The 16086-nt window shown below is 43.0% G+C and overlaps 1 protein-coding gene across 1 annotated transcript in view; it reads right to left on the bottom strand.

The window, feature by feature from the left end:
• The window catches only part of Flt1 (fms related receptor tyrosine kinase 1), a 180783-nt gene that overhangs the window by 50858 nt on the left and 113839 nt on the right, over positions 1-16086 (bottom strand). The window contains exon 15 of the mRNA XM_090342332.1: positions 12061-12192. Coding sequence (XP_090198458.1) covers positions 12061-12192 — 132 coding nt within the window. The remainder of the gene's footprint in view (positions 1-12060; positions 12193-16086) is intronic.

The following is a 16086-nucleotide window of genomic DNA, read 5'->3' as shown; positions in this document are numbered from 1 at the left end:
TTTATGAGTGAGGAAATTGAGTCATAGAGAGATTAAGACTCTTGCTCAAAGTCATATAATCCGACTCGGCATGCTTAACCACCATGCATCTCAGGGCACACCTCTTCCTCCTCCTTTTTTTATCTTCTGGGCCTTTACAAGGACTCTTGTCAACCACTCTGATTGGTCACGTTCCCTGCCACAAGGCATCTTTAGGTTGAAGGGAAAAATAACATTTTCTCTCTCATTCGGTCCATCAGTCCTACCCATGCTTCTTTCACATCTTGGGAAATTGTCACCACTTCTTCATCTCCAGTCACTGCCTAGAGTAAGATTCTACCTGCTCCAACCCGAGCAGCTGCTCTAATCTCCAGCTCAGCCTCTTCTGCCTCCACCTCCTAAAGAATAGCAGCAGGCTATTCTTTATTTTGTGATTTTACTTATTTGTGTGTGTGAGTGTGTGTGTGTGTGTGTGTGTGTCTGTGTGTCTGTGTGTGTCTGTATGTGTGTGCATATGTGGATACTGGGGCTTGAACATAGGGACCGGGTGTTAACCCTTAAGTTCTTTTGCTCGAGGCTAACACTCTATCACATAAGCTACAGACTGATCTGATCTAGTTGTAGTGTTCCTTTATCTAGGTTCTATCACTCACCACCCACGTCAGGATAAAAATCCAAATGCTGGGCTGGGTATGTAGCTCAGTGATAGGTCAGGTGTTTAACACACTTGAGGCAGTCTTCAGTCTGCACCATTACTTAATAGTTATTAAGTAAATCCTTAGATCCTTTCCCTTTCTTTTTTCTCTTTGTCCTGGACTTGGGACTTGAACTCAGCACCTAGGCCCTTTTGCTCAAGGCTAGTGCTCTACCATCTGAGCCTCAGATTCACTTCTGGATTTTTAGTGGTTAATTAGAGATAAGAGTCTGAGAGACGTTCCTGCCCATTTCTGCCAGGTTGGCTTTGAATTGCTGTCCTCAGATCTCAGCTTCCTGAGTGGCTAGGATTATAGTTACCAGCCACTGGCACCTGACTAGATCTTTTCTTTATTATTTCTTCTTTTTTTTTTTTTGCCAGTCCTAGGGCTTGAACTCAGGGCCTCAGCACTGTCCTTGGGTTTTTCCTCAAGGCTAGCGCGCTACCGCTTGGGCCACAGCATCACTTCCAGCTTTTTTCTGTGTATGTGGTACCAAGGAATGGAACCCGGGTCTTTGTGCATGCTACGCAAGCACTTTACCACTAGGCCAAACTCCAGGCCCCTATTTATTCTTTTATTAATTAATTAGTTTTTGCCAGGCCAAGGGCTTGAACTCAGGGCTTGAGTACTCTCCTTGAGCTTTGTCAAGGCTAGTGCTCTACCCTTGATCCACAGTGCTACTTCCCTCCCTAGTATTTTTATTTTACTTTATTTTTTGGAGGTAATAGGACATAACTTCAGAGCCTCAAGCTAGCTGGTCAGGAGCTCTACCACATGAGTTATACATCTCAGCCTTGGTATTTTCTATTTTACTATTTATTGGCTTGTTTGTTTATTCTTGCAGTGTCAGAGATTGATATCCTAACTTTACATACACAAGGCAAGCACTCTCCCACTGAGTTATAGCCCCAATCCTTTTTAGGTCATTTATACCCAGCCTTGGCTATCTCTTCAATTTCATCTGCTGGCTGGATCCTATTCCTCTTACCTCATTCCTCAGGCTGAGTGAATGAATGGATAAGTATTATTTCATTTATCTCTAGAGAGTCTCATGAGACTTTCCAAGAGTTCAGGGTCAAGTCCTTGTTCTTTCGTGTTAATTCATTAAACAGTCTATGACCTAAGTCTCATATCTTTTCTAGAGGCTGGTACACAGCTGTACTAAAAAGGATGGCAGTGTGCATATATGAGTATTCATGTATGAGTATGTCCAGTATAGCAGCAGAGTGTGGGATTGAGGTTTTTCTGGCTCACTGCCACATTGCCAGTGTTTAGGAGAACAGAGAATGTCTGACATGTAGAAGATATCCCGAACACAGACACTGAGTCAAATAATGAACTTGGCTTCATTTGCTGTCTGTCAGCTTTCAGGTTAAGTTTCTCTGAACTTCACGAGATTGAGCACAACTTTTGTTGAGATTAAGAATAACTTCGAATGGTCCCAGTGTGCTCACCCACTCTCTCTCTCTACTTCTGCAGTGTGGGCTAATTGTTAAGCTGGAATGCTTAGGAGTGTGAATTGCTTCTCCCATAGGCTAACAGTGAATGCTGCTGTGCTCCTTGCCTGAGATGCAGCCCAGTGGCCTTTGGCTGTCACAGACACTGATAACATCTTGATACGTAGCACTGAGTGGACCCTCTATCCTTACTTTCCTCATGGAATGTGCCGCAGGAAGCCCCTCTGACTGTGGGAACATTCTCACTGAATTCTATGGGGCAGGAAGCGGACCCCATAGTCTAATTCCATAGTCCTTACTCAAGCAAAATTCCTTTTGGCGGGACTGTGTTTGTGTGTAAAAACACTTCTACATGGAAGGAAGAAACTCATGAAGAATGTCCTCAAGATGAATCTGTCTTGGGCAGGGAAGACCTATTTAATACTAATATTCATAATCGCTTCATGAGAAACGATCAATTTTTTTTTCCAGTGTATGATGTGGCTTGTACACTCTTCTCTCATTTGATGGCTTCTTCTTCACTCTTCCTTTGGGGAGACTGATTTAAGCAAGCCCTTAGGTGTCTACTCAGGGATCAGACATCCATGCATTTGGCCTAAACCCAGCTCAGGCTTGCTGGTGAGGGCTGATGAGCTCAGTACATGAGCGAGCCCAGCTGCACGTGGCAGGGGAAAGAAGGCCAGCGGAAACGTGGGTGGGATTTGACAATAATTAGGAGTGAGTGCTGGTTCTCAGGAACATCATTCCCATACAGTGTGTGTGAAAGGGCAGTATGAGGACACAGGACAAGCTATTTTTGTTTGGGATTCTGACAAGAATGTGGGCAATTTGAAGCGTGTATGATTATTGTGCCTTTCATTACTGCCCTGTAGAACAGAAGATTCCAGTTCTCCTCCTAGATTTTAATCCCTCTTGGGATGGAAAGGGTAGGTGCCATGTGGGGGTAGACAGAGGTTATTCAGAGTCCCTACAATTATGCTGTGTCCTGAGACTTTCTGATGGTAGTGGTTCTTTCTATAGACAGCTTGGGCTGCATGGTCTGGTAGCTCACACCAGCTTTGGCATGAGGCATCAGACTGCTAGAATTATACGTGACAAAGCGAATAACTCAGTTCATTAGATATAACCAATAGTTTCCCAAGAAGCAAACCACTAGGATAAGTGGATTTGAGGGTTTATGTCTATAATTTCAGCAATTTTGGAGGTAGAGATAAGAGAATTTTGATTTGAGGCCACTCCAAGCAAAAAGATTATGTAGAATGATATGATCTTAAAATAATAAGCCAGACATGATGGAATATGCTTGTAATTCCAGCTATTTTGGAGGCAGAGATAGGAGGACTTCAATATGAGCTCAGCCCAAGTAAAAGGATTAGAAAGATTCTATCTTAAAAATGAGCTAGGCATGGTGAACATGCCTGTAATTCCAGCTACTCAGCAGGCAGAGGTAGGAGGATTGAAGTCCAAAGCTGGCCAGGACAAATAGTACGAGATCGTATCTGAAAAATAAACTAGAGCAAAAAGGACTGTGGTGGCCATGGGTCTAGAGTGCTTTCCTATCAAGTGCAAAGCCCTGAGTTCAATCCCAAGTACTGCCAAGAGGAAGGAGGGATGGAAGAAGGGAAGAAAAGAAGAAGATGAGGAAAAAAAGCGCAAACAAATGAACACCTTGGCCCAGAACCTGCCTTGACTCAGAGACTAAGCACAGATTGCATCAGGAATTGGTAAGAAACCATGTGACCTGTAGACTGGCTGGATCACTTAGACAAGAACCAGGAGCATCATGCCTCAGTTTCCTCATCTTTAAATAGTGGAGAGAACAACTTCACAAGTGGAACATGTATGCCTGCTCTAAGCTATTTGAAGGCTGCTTCTTTCACTTCTCTCTTTCCCCTCCCCCTTTTTTGTTGAAAATTGAATTTTAGATCTCAAGGGAAAGATAATGCTTTCCCCTGATCCACTCATACTGTATGTATCACAATTTGTCTTTTCTTCCTAAAACAAATCAAGTGGAATCTAATACCTCTTCCTCTTCCCCCCACCCCCAGCCTGGCATCACATAATGGTGGAGGTATCCTCTGTTGTTATCGTAATTTCTGGTAACTGATGAGTTGGAACAAAACTTCATTGGTTCTTTTCTACCACTGACCCAGAGAAATTCTCAATAAAAACTACATAGGGATGAAAAGCAAATGAATCAGCCACACCAAGCCCTAACTCTTTGGATTCCTGATGAATATAAGCTAATCAAGCAGTGTCACTTCTGTCTGAATGCCAGGACCCAGTTACCATGTGTTTTCACGGCAGCTTACTGAAGTATAAACTTGGCCCGCAGATTTTTCTGACTCCTTAGAAATCTATGAATACCAAGGTCGAGCCCCTCTTATGGATAGTGACTTACAAAATACTGTACTCAGATTATATTTGAAATTCATTTGTAAGAGTAATTTTAGGTAAAGATATGTAAATGTGCTATTTCTGACAGCATTTCTGTAGCATAATTTTATTAATATAAGATAATCGTAAGCCAAGCAAGGATTCTGTGGCTTGGACACCATGTGTGTGACTCATTTCCCTAGTTCAGGTGAAGCACATGACAGATCATTTTATCGAAATGGAATTTGGTATGTCATATGGATAAACTCTAATATTTACTAATACTTAGAGAATGTTGTTTTGACTCTGTTAATCCTTCCTACAGCCCTGAAAGAGTTGGTATTTTTATATATTATTATTTTTTGTGCCAGCTATCTACTGCATGAACTACATCTGCATTTCTAGCTTTTTGCTGGTTAGTTGGAGATAAGAACCTGTGCATTTTCTTGCCTGGACTGGGTTGGAAGTATGATTCTTAGATCTCAATCTGCTGAGTAGCTAGAATTACAGGTATAAGCCACCAGCACCCAGCAGAAACACACTCTATACCACCATGTTACAATGGCTTGGACTTGAGACACAGTAGAGCACTTTAACTAAACACAGTTCCAATTTTCAGCTCTGCTGAGAAAGTGTGACCTTAGCTATATGATCTTTACAAGTTGTTTTGCCAATTTTTTATAAGTATACAATGAAATTACATAGATCCAGACCTTCACAGAGCTCAACACTTCTGTGATAGTATATACTGATTCACAGCAGAGAGGCATTAAGATGGATTTTTTTGTGTGTGACTTTTTTTTCTTTTTGGTGTTGGGGATAAAACCCAGGGCTTTGAGCTTGCTAGGCAAGCACTTTACCACTGAACTGTATCTCAATTCAAAACTGCCCTTTTGTTTTGTGTTGTTTTGTTTTTTGAAGCTATCTACAAAGAGTTCAAATTCCTAACTGAATTCTGGCATCATTTTTTGGATTCTTCATTAAGAGCAGGCTTTTGTCATTATCTGAAGTTGAAAAAAGACTTGTATAACCCCGAGCCCCAAGATTCTGGGTGTGGAGTTAGTTAGCAGTCAATCCCTCAGTTTGGGGCACTGTTATATCTACAGGAGAGACGTTTCTGAGATTTGCCAATACCCATGAGAGAACAGCATCAATCCCACAGTACTCATGTGAATTCACCTAGCACACCTTCCTCAGGACTGGAATAGTCATGGGAGTGAATGTGGGGATAGAATTAAGAAGAGAGGCGCTGAGGTGGAGGCCAGGCAAGGACCCGAGAAGGGTCAACAAGGAACTGAAAATTGAAAGCTGGCCAGCTGGGAGTTTGGCCGAGTGGTAGAGTGCGTGCATGGAATGCACGAAGACCCAGGCTTGATTCCCTGGTACCACATACATAGGAAAGCTATGGCTTAAGTGATAGAGTGCTAGCCTTGAGGAAAGCCTAAGGACAGTGCTCAGGCCCTGAGTTCAAGCCCAAGAACCGGGAAAAAAAAAAAAAAGCTTGTCAAAGGTGATCAAATTGTAAAAGAAAGAGACTCAGGGCAATTTTATTTTGAGCTTTCTTTTTCCTTGACTCTTAAGATGTTTAATAGAGAACATAGTGAACTGATCATTCCTCAAATAAGTGGCAGTGTGCAGTTGTTGTGGCACAAATTTTGCAATTCCTGCCAGGGACACCTCAAGTATTGAGATTGTTGGGTCTTGAGGGAGGCCTTCTGTCATATTCGAATCTACCAGTTATTCTCAATGCATGTTCACAATGGCATTGGTTCTTCAATTTGTGTCCTCCTGTGTAAATAATAATGACGAACTAGTGAAGCCCTAATCTTATAAGAAAGGCCTTGTAGCCGGACACAGTGGCTCACGCCTGTAATCCTAGCTACTCAGGAAGCTGAGATCTGAGGATCAGCGTTCAAAGCCAGCCTAGGCACTAAAGTCTCTGAGACTCTTATCTTCAATTAACCACCAGAAAACTGGAAGTGGTGCTATTGCTCAAGGGGTAGGGCAGAAGCCTTGAACTGAAGAGCTCAGGGACATTGCCCAGGCCCAGAGTTCAAGCTCCATGATTGACCCAAAAAAAAAAAAAAAAGGAAAGGCCTTGTAGACATTGTGGTTATTGTTTGCAACCATGAAGTATAACTTCATCCTAAAACTCGTGGATGAAAATGTGCCCCACTTTCACCATCACAGTGCATTGAATGTTGAGGGCTGTGTTACCTACAAAATGATTCTGGATGCTACCATTTTTATTGCTGGTGTCCATACTGGAGCTTCCCCTCTGAGGGCTGCACGTGTCCTCAGGCCCCATCCAAACCAAACAAGGCATGTGATTATTTAAAGAAGTGACTTTGACTCCACAAGTCCACTCATCCTTTGCAGATATAAAAATAACACATTGTTTTATCTAGGAGTATAAGAATCCTTTTTCAAAGGAAATAAAAAGAGCAGACAGTTTCCTTCCTGGCACATTCCTGAACCTCTTTAAATCTGTTAAACATAGCCACAGTTACAACTTGGGTGCTTGGTTTCATTTCCCAAACCCAATTTGACAAGATAGGGTTGCGTGAAAGGACCACATGAAATCTAACAGGCAATCAAACCTAAATCCAGAGAACCAGAGTGCACTAAATAATGATTTAGACCCCACAGCAGGAATCTAAGTCTAAAATTACACTGTAGTTGATAACCACATTCAGCTGTTATGGACAGCCCACCATTGAACTTATTCAGTGAGCCCAGAGTATCTCTGTTAAAGATACTATAGACATTGAAACAAAAGCCATATAACGAATGATTGTTGTCCTTAATGTAGTATGTTGTCTCTCATCTCCTTTGCTGTCCCTTGGTTATCTCATATTGTTATAGTATCTCACTTTGTTATCTGATATATTGAATTTATTTGTATTTGGTTATTTGAAATTTGATAGGGAAGGGGGGGAAACCAAGATGGGTGGGGGGGGTGTGGGGGGGGAAATGGGTACCAAGACATGTGAAAGGGTATCAATGTATGTGAATTAATGCACCTTCTATCTGGCAAATATCATGTAACCCTTTTACTAATTACAATAAAAAATGCAAAAAAAAAAAGATACTATAGACTGCTTGTACTTGGAGGTTCTCCTATGTCTCACTGACAAAAATCCTTCCTATTCCAAATTATATCAGTGATGTGCCTGAACCCTATCTCTGGGAAACCTTCCAGTCACTTCCCTTTCTTGGTTCTAGTTATCATGCCTGCTGTGTCAAAGCATGAGTTATCACTTCTATGAGAAACCTCCTCAATTATTTGAAGAAAATAATCATGTTGTCTTTTTTTTTTTTTGGTGCCAGTCCTGGGCTTGAGCTCAGGGCCTGAGCACTGTCCTTGGACTTTCTCAAGGCTAGAGCTCTACCACTTGAGCCTCAGCACCACTTACGGCTTTTTTTCTACGTAGGTGATACCGAGGAATCGAACCCGGGTCTTCGTGCATGCTAGGCAAGCACTCTACTACTAGGCCAAACTCCTGGCCCATGTTGTCTCTTTTATGGGCTAAATATTTTCTGTCTCTGTCTCTCCCTCACTTTCTCTATCATTATTCATCTATTTGTCCATTTCAGCAAATGGTTCCATTTCTTTATGCTTCGTTATACCTAGCATAGGTATAAAGATATATTTTGATGTCTGCCAATTCATATGATCTGTTTTCCCCTCTAATTATAACTTGTAAGCAAACAAGTTGAGTGCAGCCATTACTGTGACAGCAGAGGAAGGACTGTAGAAGAAAACAAGGGAGTGGAGGAAGAGAGGCCATGAGTGACAACTACTAGTTCCAGAGAAAATTCTGGGAGGACTTGCCAATCCTTTGAGCTTGTGATTATCCAGGGGATGTCCACGTGGAAGGTTCAAAGCAGCTCATAGCTCATTGGCTTCTCTCTTCCTGCCTCATCTACCTTGCCAGTACACAGCCCTATGAGGGCTACTCTATAGCTCAAGTACACTCCATGTTGTGTGTGTGTGTGTGTGTTTCTTTCTGTCTGTCTGTCTCTCGGAATGCCATTGCCCTTATTAGTGGCATTGTGTAGTCTATTTTAGTCTATTTTATTCCACCCTACTTCCCCGTGGGAGGTGCTCAGTCTTCCAGCTATGGGCACTGAGGTTAGAGGGTCACGATTTACACTTCCATATCTTGTGGAATCTGGCATGAGTAAATAGGTGAACAGTCAGTTAGTGTGGCTTCTCTCTCCCTTTGCGTTTTTTCCTGACATGAAAAGGTGGTTTCCAAAGATACTAAGCCAACAGAATATGAATTCAGCATTCCAGGATAGAAAATAGCCTGCTGAGGGATGAGGAGCACAAAGGGAGGTGGCTGTGGAGAGACAGGTGTTGCCGGACAGTGGTGGAAAGGCAGAGGCTGCGAAGAGCCTGCATGTGTGCCAACTCTCCAGCCATGGGATGGTGAGCAGGGAGCAGGAGGTGCCCTTGGGAGATCCTGGGTGTCCAGAGGAGGCTACAAGACAGAGGCCACCAGACACAGAAATGACCAGTGCTCAGCGTTCTTTACGTCATGGGACTTTTCCAAGCACATGTGAGGGAGACAGGGGTTAGGATAAGGAATTAAGATGCAGGAATTAAGAGGAGAACAAGACAGGATAAATGAGAAAAAGGAAAAGATGTCTGATTCTAAGACCTATGGGCAGCTTCTGAAAAGGAAGATTAGAGGAAGGGTGGGTAGATCCAGAGGATTTTACCAACATGGACTCTCCTTTCACCATGTAACTGGAGGACTGTGAGTAGCTTACCTAACCTGTGTCTCCATCCTATACAGCTACAGATGGAGGAAAACACTGGTGATGTCTTTGCATTCTTGCAGGCTTCATAGGTTAACTATGGTTAGTAGCAAACAGGGATATTGGTTTAAATCATCTCTTGCAATGATACATAATACTACAGTACCTGTAATAGTACAATGTGTTATGTAACTCCTGGTTATAATGTATTATTTAGGGCAACAGGACAAGAAGAAGTTGGTACTCAGTCAACACACACACAGTTGTTAGTTCTGAGTATCTTCACTCCACAATTTGTTGAATCTGGCGGTTTCAAACCTGTGGACCTGTATTGTTCAGTGTCTAGAACAGTGCCTAAAAATCAACGTATTAAATGGATACTTTCCTACTGAGTACGGATGATAAAGGGATATTAAAGGGGATATCTGGCTTCAAAAAGTTTACAGTTCTATAGGGAAGAGAAGCATGGCATCCTAATAAAAATAGGACAATTCTAGAACCCTGGTGTAAGAGAGCAGAAGGGATTAATGTTGGGCCATCTGGAGAACGGGATATCGTAGGTAGTCATCTCCGAAGCTGGCTTCCAAAGACAGGAAGATTCGACTGGAATTGGGAATGTAGCCTGAGAAAATGGTCAGGGCTGTGGGATCTACATGGCAAAAAAAAAAAGCCACATGAAGCATTCTGGAATGAGTCAGACTCACCAGTCAATGGCCACAGTGCTAGGAGGTGCCAGAGAACAGTCGTGTGACAATCTCAAGGTTCACAGATGTCAAAAGCATAGATTTAAACAAATGGCTCCTAAGAAACTCCTATGAACCTGCCAGGAGAGGAGAAGACCTACAGACACAGAAATGGCTTGGCTTCGCATCAGGCTTCTCTAAAGCCATCCAATGCCTTGCCATGGCTACTTTTGGTCCTGCTGGAGTAGATGGGACCAAAGCCATGCAACAAGGCAGCCATACCAAGTGAAGAGGGGCCCAAAAGTACAGCTGTTGTCCACCTCAGGTCTGCCATTGCGCCTATGTGATTTCTGCTCCTCGTTTTATGTCTCTCCGGACTTTCATAAAGACTACTCCACATTTCAGATGGGGTTGTGAGGACCTAGGGGAAAGGACATTTAATTCTGAGGATGAGGCAAACTTCCTTGTCCTGGTTCTCTCTGGCTTGATACAGCCACTCCTGAAAGCCATATCTCAAATCCTTGTTAAAAGACAGAGGAGCAAACATTTGGGCAAGGAGGTGTTCAAAAGAGATGTACACTTAATAAGTTGGTTTCACTATGTGTGAGTAGAAGGATCACTTAGACAGGACCATTGCTAAGGCTATTTGAGGCATGTCACTCCCTTTCTTTTTTCTGGAAGCAGACATCTGTGGTAGAGTAGTTTCAGTGTTTCAGGAGACAGAAGTCATCTCCTTGTGAAAGAAGGGAGATGGTGTGCTGTTCAGTTTTAAAGGATTCTAAAGGCAGTGTAAGTTTCCAAGAATCAAAGTATCAGTACATTGCTTTTTGTCCTAGTTCCTTCCCTAGAAGTATTTGAATATTCTGAAGTATATTGGGGAGTGTTTGGAAATAGGCTACCAAACAAGTTCCAATGTCAAAAGTCAACTTGCTATTGATATTTATATCTAGCAGGCACCAACTTGATATTTTATGGTGCTGTAAATTTTATATTTTGGATGATTCCTTGCATTGGAAAATTGAAAGCAGGGTCTGAATTATTTTCCGAATGGAAACCACATGGACATAGGCAGAGTGGCTTTCAGCTTCTTTGTATTTTGCTGCTTAACAAACTATCTGAGGTTTATTCCATGTTGCTTTTTTTGTACTATTTTGCACTTATTCCTGTTTAAAACAAAACAAAATAGCTTAGGAGCCAGGCACGGATGGATTACAACTCTAGTCCTAGATCCTCAGGAAGCTGAGATCTAGGCATCACAGACTGAAGCCAGTCAGAGCAGGAAAGTCTATGAGAGTCTTGTCTCCAGTGAACCAGCAAATAGCTGGAAGTGGAGCTGTGGTTCAAGTGGTAGATCACCAGCCTTGAATGAAAAAGCTAAGAGACAGCACATAGTACCAGTACACAAACGAGAGTAGGAAAACATTTGGGAGAAGCAACATATGTACAACTCCTAGAACTCAGAAAGAGCAAACATGCTGCACAATTTCAAGTGTGCAGCTCCTCCGCCCCCTGTTCCTGGGCCTCCCCCTTCCCTCCCTCTTTTTTCCCCCCCCCTTTTTTTTTTCTTTTTGGTTGGCTGTGGGGCTTGAACTCTGGACCTGGGCACTGTCTCTGAGCTCTTCAGCTCAAGGCTATCACCCTACCCCTTGAGCCACAGCACCACTTCTGGTTTTCTAGTGGTTAACTGGAGATACAAGTCTCAGAGACTTTACTGTCCGGGCTGGCTTTGAACCCTGATCCTCAGATCTCAGCCTTCTGAGCAGCTAGGATGATAGGCATGAGTCACTGTGTCCAGGATGTATTTTCTTTTTGGACTTATTTTTCTACAGGTGTGAACTATTGTATGTCAGCAGCCCAGCAGGGGTCCTTTCTTCCAGGAAGTACTTCCCTACTGAGCCCCTTCTGAGTCCAGTCCATGTCCTGGCCTTGTCCAGTGCCAGACAGAATGGGACAGCATCTTCCCAGAGGGGAGGGTGGAGGGAGGTCAGGGAAAAAAAACAGACGTGGCCCACCTGGCTACAGCGGACAGGGAGGTGGGTAATTAAACAAACAGGGAAGCAGATGTGTGCAAGGCATCTTGTTGCTTCTCTCCCAGCTGTTTACCTTGCACGGTGAGGTAGGCTGAGCTTTCTGTGGCCCCCTTCTGGTTTGTGGCTCTGCATTGATACACACCTTCATCCTCTTCTGTGACTCTCTCAATAAACAGTGTGCTGTTTCCTGGTCCTAAAATAATTCCTGAGGAGGGAGAGATGTTTGGATTAGCAAGACTGGAGGACAAATGTGAACAGCTCCTTCTGTAAGGCAAGTGTCTGGCTAGCCTATGCATCAGACAGGAACCTAAGCTCACTTTGACCCAGTGACCTGGTACAGGGCTGCTTATTTGTCTCCTCTCTGTCTGGTGTGTGTGTGTGTGTGTGTGTATGTGTGTGTGTGTGTATGTGAATTTTGGGGCTTGAACTCAGGGTCAAGGTGCTGTCCCTCAACATTCTAGTTCAAAGCTGGCACTCTACCACTACCAGATTTTTGGTAGTTAAATGGAGATAAGGGTCTCACAGGCTTTTCTGCCCCAGCTGGCTTTGAACCTTGATCCTCAGATTTCAGACTCCTGAGTAGCTATGATTACAGATGTGAGCCATCAGGACGTGGTTCTGTCTAACTTTCTACCTGCATCTTCATTACCTTACAGAACTGTGTCTCGCTGGAGAGCCAGTCAGGGGAGTTGCCACAGTCCACATTAAAGTCACTGATATCCAGCTAGCAGATCCAATAATAATCACACTTACTCTTGTACTTAGCACTCTGCAACATACCCTCCATCCAACATACCTAGACATTTCCAACAACCCTAGAAGGCAATAGTTTTTCTTCTTTGCACACAAGGAACATGAGCTCTCCCAAGGCCAAGTAACTCACCCAAGGGCTTTATTCCAAAGCACTGTTGTGGTCTAGGGTCAAGAGAAGTCATGTTTATTTTGTCTTCTACCTGGTGAGGCTGTTCCTAGGATAGTGGTAAGGAGTTTGGGCTTGGTTTGAATTCATGCCATACCACTACAGGTTGATCACTTTAGGCAAATGACTTATCCTTCCTAACTCACAGTTTTTCTCAATCTTCTAAAAAAAGATTTATTTTTTTAAGTCATTGTACCAAGTGGTCAGCTTGAGTACAATGTATTCGGATCAATGTCACCACCTCCCCTTGCTTTCCGCTGTCTTCATCCATTATGTCATACCCTCAAGAAGCTTTCTCTCAATCTTAAGACAGAAATGGAAGAGGTTCCTTTTCACTAAATGTGAAAATGAGTGGTAAAGCACCTGGCGTGGAAATGCACGTAGTAAGTCGTAAGCGCCTAGGAGTTTGGAGGGAGTACTGTGAACTTCAGACATTTGAAAGCCTTCTAGGCCAAACCCTATAAGCATGCACTTATCACATATTTGCTCTATCAATCTGAGTTAGAAACTTTTATGAAGCAGACTAAGAGGTGACATCTGGAGGGATGACTAGTTTATGAGGAAGGAAATTATGTAAAATATGCATATATGTATGTATATATATATAGCATATGTGTTACTATCTCTGTCTCCAACTCTCACACACACATAGAAAGACCACACAGAAATTTATGGGATGAATGAAAATGAACATAGGACAATATTCTAACCAGGTTCAAAGTCTGAGAAAGTCTTTGGGAGTAAATTCTCAGGAAAGGCTACTAGGACGAGAGGGCCTAGAGCCACAGTTGGAAAAATGATCAGAGGTGAAATAAGAAAGGAAGGCCTGATGTTGGAAGGTCTATGCATGGAGAGGTTATTCTGGAATAGTGATACGTTTTGACTAAACTACAGGTTATATTTTGCTGGGGAATGGGGGTTCATGCCTGTAATCCTAGCTACTTAAAAGGCTAAGATCTGAGGATGGTGGTTTGAAGCCAGCCCAGGCAGGAAAAAAAATCTAGAAGTGGCACTGTGGCTCATGTGGTAGAGTGCTAGCCTTGAGCAAAAGCCCCAGGGCCAGCACACATACATGAAACGAGATGCACTCATTCTAGGAAATGAGGAAACATGAAAGTAAAGAAAAAACTCAAAAGACCTACCAAACATCTATAATCTTATTCCTCAGATATGTTTTTTCTTTTCTTTTTTCCAGTCTGGGTCTTGAACTCGGGGCCTAGGCACTGTCCTTGGGCTTTCTCAAGTCTAGTGCCCTACCACTTGAGCCATAGCACCACTTCTGGCATTTTCGGAGTATGTGGTACCAAGGAATTGAACCCAGGGCTTCATGCATGCTAGGCAAACACTGTACCACGAGATCATGCTCCCAGCCCTCATTTAGTCATATATTTTTGCAAGTCCTGGGCCTTGAACTCAGAGCCTGAGCACTATCCTTAGGCTTTCTCAAGGCTAGAGCTCTACCATTTGAGCCATAGCACCACTTCTGGCTTTTTTCTATGTATGTGGTACCAAGGAATTGAACCTAGGTCTTTATGTATTGTAGGCAAGCACTCTACCACTAGGCCAAACTCCCGGCCTAGTCTTATATTTTTTGCCCCTAGCTCTAGGGATTAAATCTATGGCCTTATTTATGCTAAGTAAGCACTTCTCCACAAACAGAGCAGCAGTTTTAGGTCTTTTTTTTTTTTTTTGGTCAGTCCTGAGGCTTGAACTGTGGGCCTGGGTGCTGTCCCTGAGCCCTGCTCCTTGAGCCACAGTGCCACTTCCGGTTTTCTGGTGGTTAATTGGAGATAAGAGTCTTATGGTCTTTAGTGCCTGGGCTGGCTTTGAACCAAGATCCTCAGATCTTAGCTTCCTGAATAACTAAGATTACAGGCATGAGTCACCTGGCCTAGCTAGGTCTGTTTTAAGTAGACTTTAAAGATAGTTTGTTCATTCATGTAACAACTACTTTTGAGCTCCTACTATGTACTGGCTAGTAATACTCTAGATGCTCGTGATATAATAAGCAGACAAAACCCTTGCCTACAAAGGGTACCAGTTCTAATGTTGGAGATACTTGATACAGATAATATACTTTTAGATAACAATAAAGTCTATGAAGAAACCAAACCTGGTGAAGAGGATCTTGGGATTAGGAGGTGAAGAAAGCTGTGTTTAGGTCAGGCGCTCGTGAAGAAGCACCTGGCCTTCAGAGGAAGTGACCCGCCCTATGGGATAGGCAAAAATAGGTTAGCTGCAAAGCAGCAATCTGGGCTCAGGGCATGACAAATATATAGCCCCTTTGGTAGGAATGCGTGTTTAAGGAACAGCTAAAGCCAGATGTACTGGCTCACATCTGTAATGCTAGCTACTTAGAAGGCTAAGATCAAGAGGATTGTGGCTTGAGAACAGCATGTACAAAAAGTTCATGAGACTCCATCACAATCAACAAAAAACTGTGGAGGCACACATCTGTCATCCCAGCAAAGTGGGATTCAGAAATAGAAGGATCGAGAAAAATGTCAGTCCGTATCTGAAAAATAATGAGAACAAAAAAGTTTGGGGGCCATAACTTAAGTGGTAGAGCACTTGCTTAGTAAGTGGGGAGCCCTGATTTCAGTATCACCAGAAAGAAAAAAAGGCGGGGTAGCTTAGTGGTAAAGTGCTTGCCTAGCATGCATGAAGCCCTGGATTCTGTTCCTCAGTGCCACATATACAGAAAAAGCTGAAGTGGTGCTGTGGCTCAAGTGATAGAGCATTAGCCTTGGGCAAAACAAAAAAGAAAAAACAAAACAAACACAAAACCCCCACAGGGACAATACCCAGACCCTGAGTGTGAGCCATATGACGAGTCAAACAAACAAACAAAAAAAAGGTGCAGGAGGACAGGTGTAGACTCTTCATTACTCTATAGTCCATGGTAAGGACTTAGAATTGTTTGAAGTGTGGTTAAAAAATAAAGCCAAGCCGGCTGGGAGTTTGGCCTAGTGGTAGAGTGCTTGCCTACCATGCACTAAGACCTGGGTTCGATTCCTCGGTACCACATACATAGAAAAAAAAGAAAAGAAAAAAAATAAAGCCAAGCCAGACACAGTGGCTCATGCCTGTAATCCTAGCTACTTAGGAGGCTGAGATTTGAGGATTGAGGTTCAAAGCCAGCCTGGGCACTAAAGACTATGAGACTCTTATCTCCAATTA

Source organism: Megascapheus bottae, chromosome 11, assembly GCF_031878675.1.
Source record: "Megascapheus bottae isolate mThoBot1 chromosome 11, mThoBot2.hap1, whole genome shotgun sequence".
NCBI lineage: Eukaryota > Metazoa > Chordata > Mammalia > Rodentia > Geomyidae > Megascapheus > Megascapheus bottae.
The sequence above is the reverse complement of the archived record's forward strand: the minus strand, read 5'-3'. Positions and strand labels throughout refer to the sequence as shown.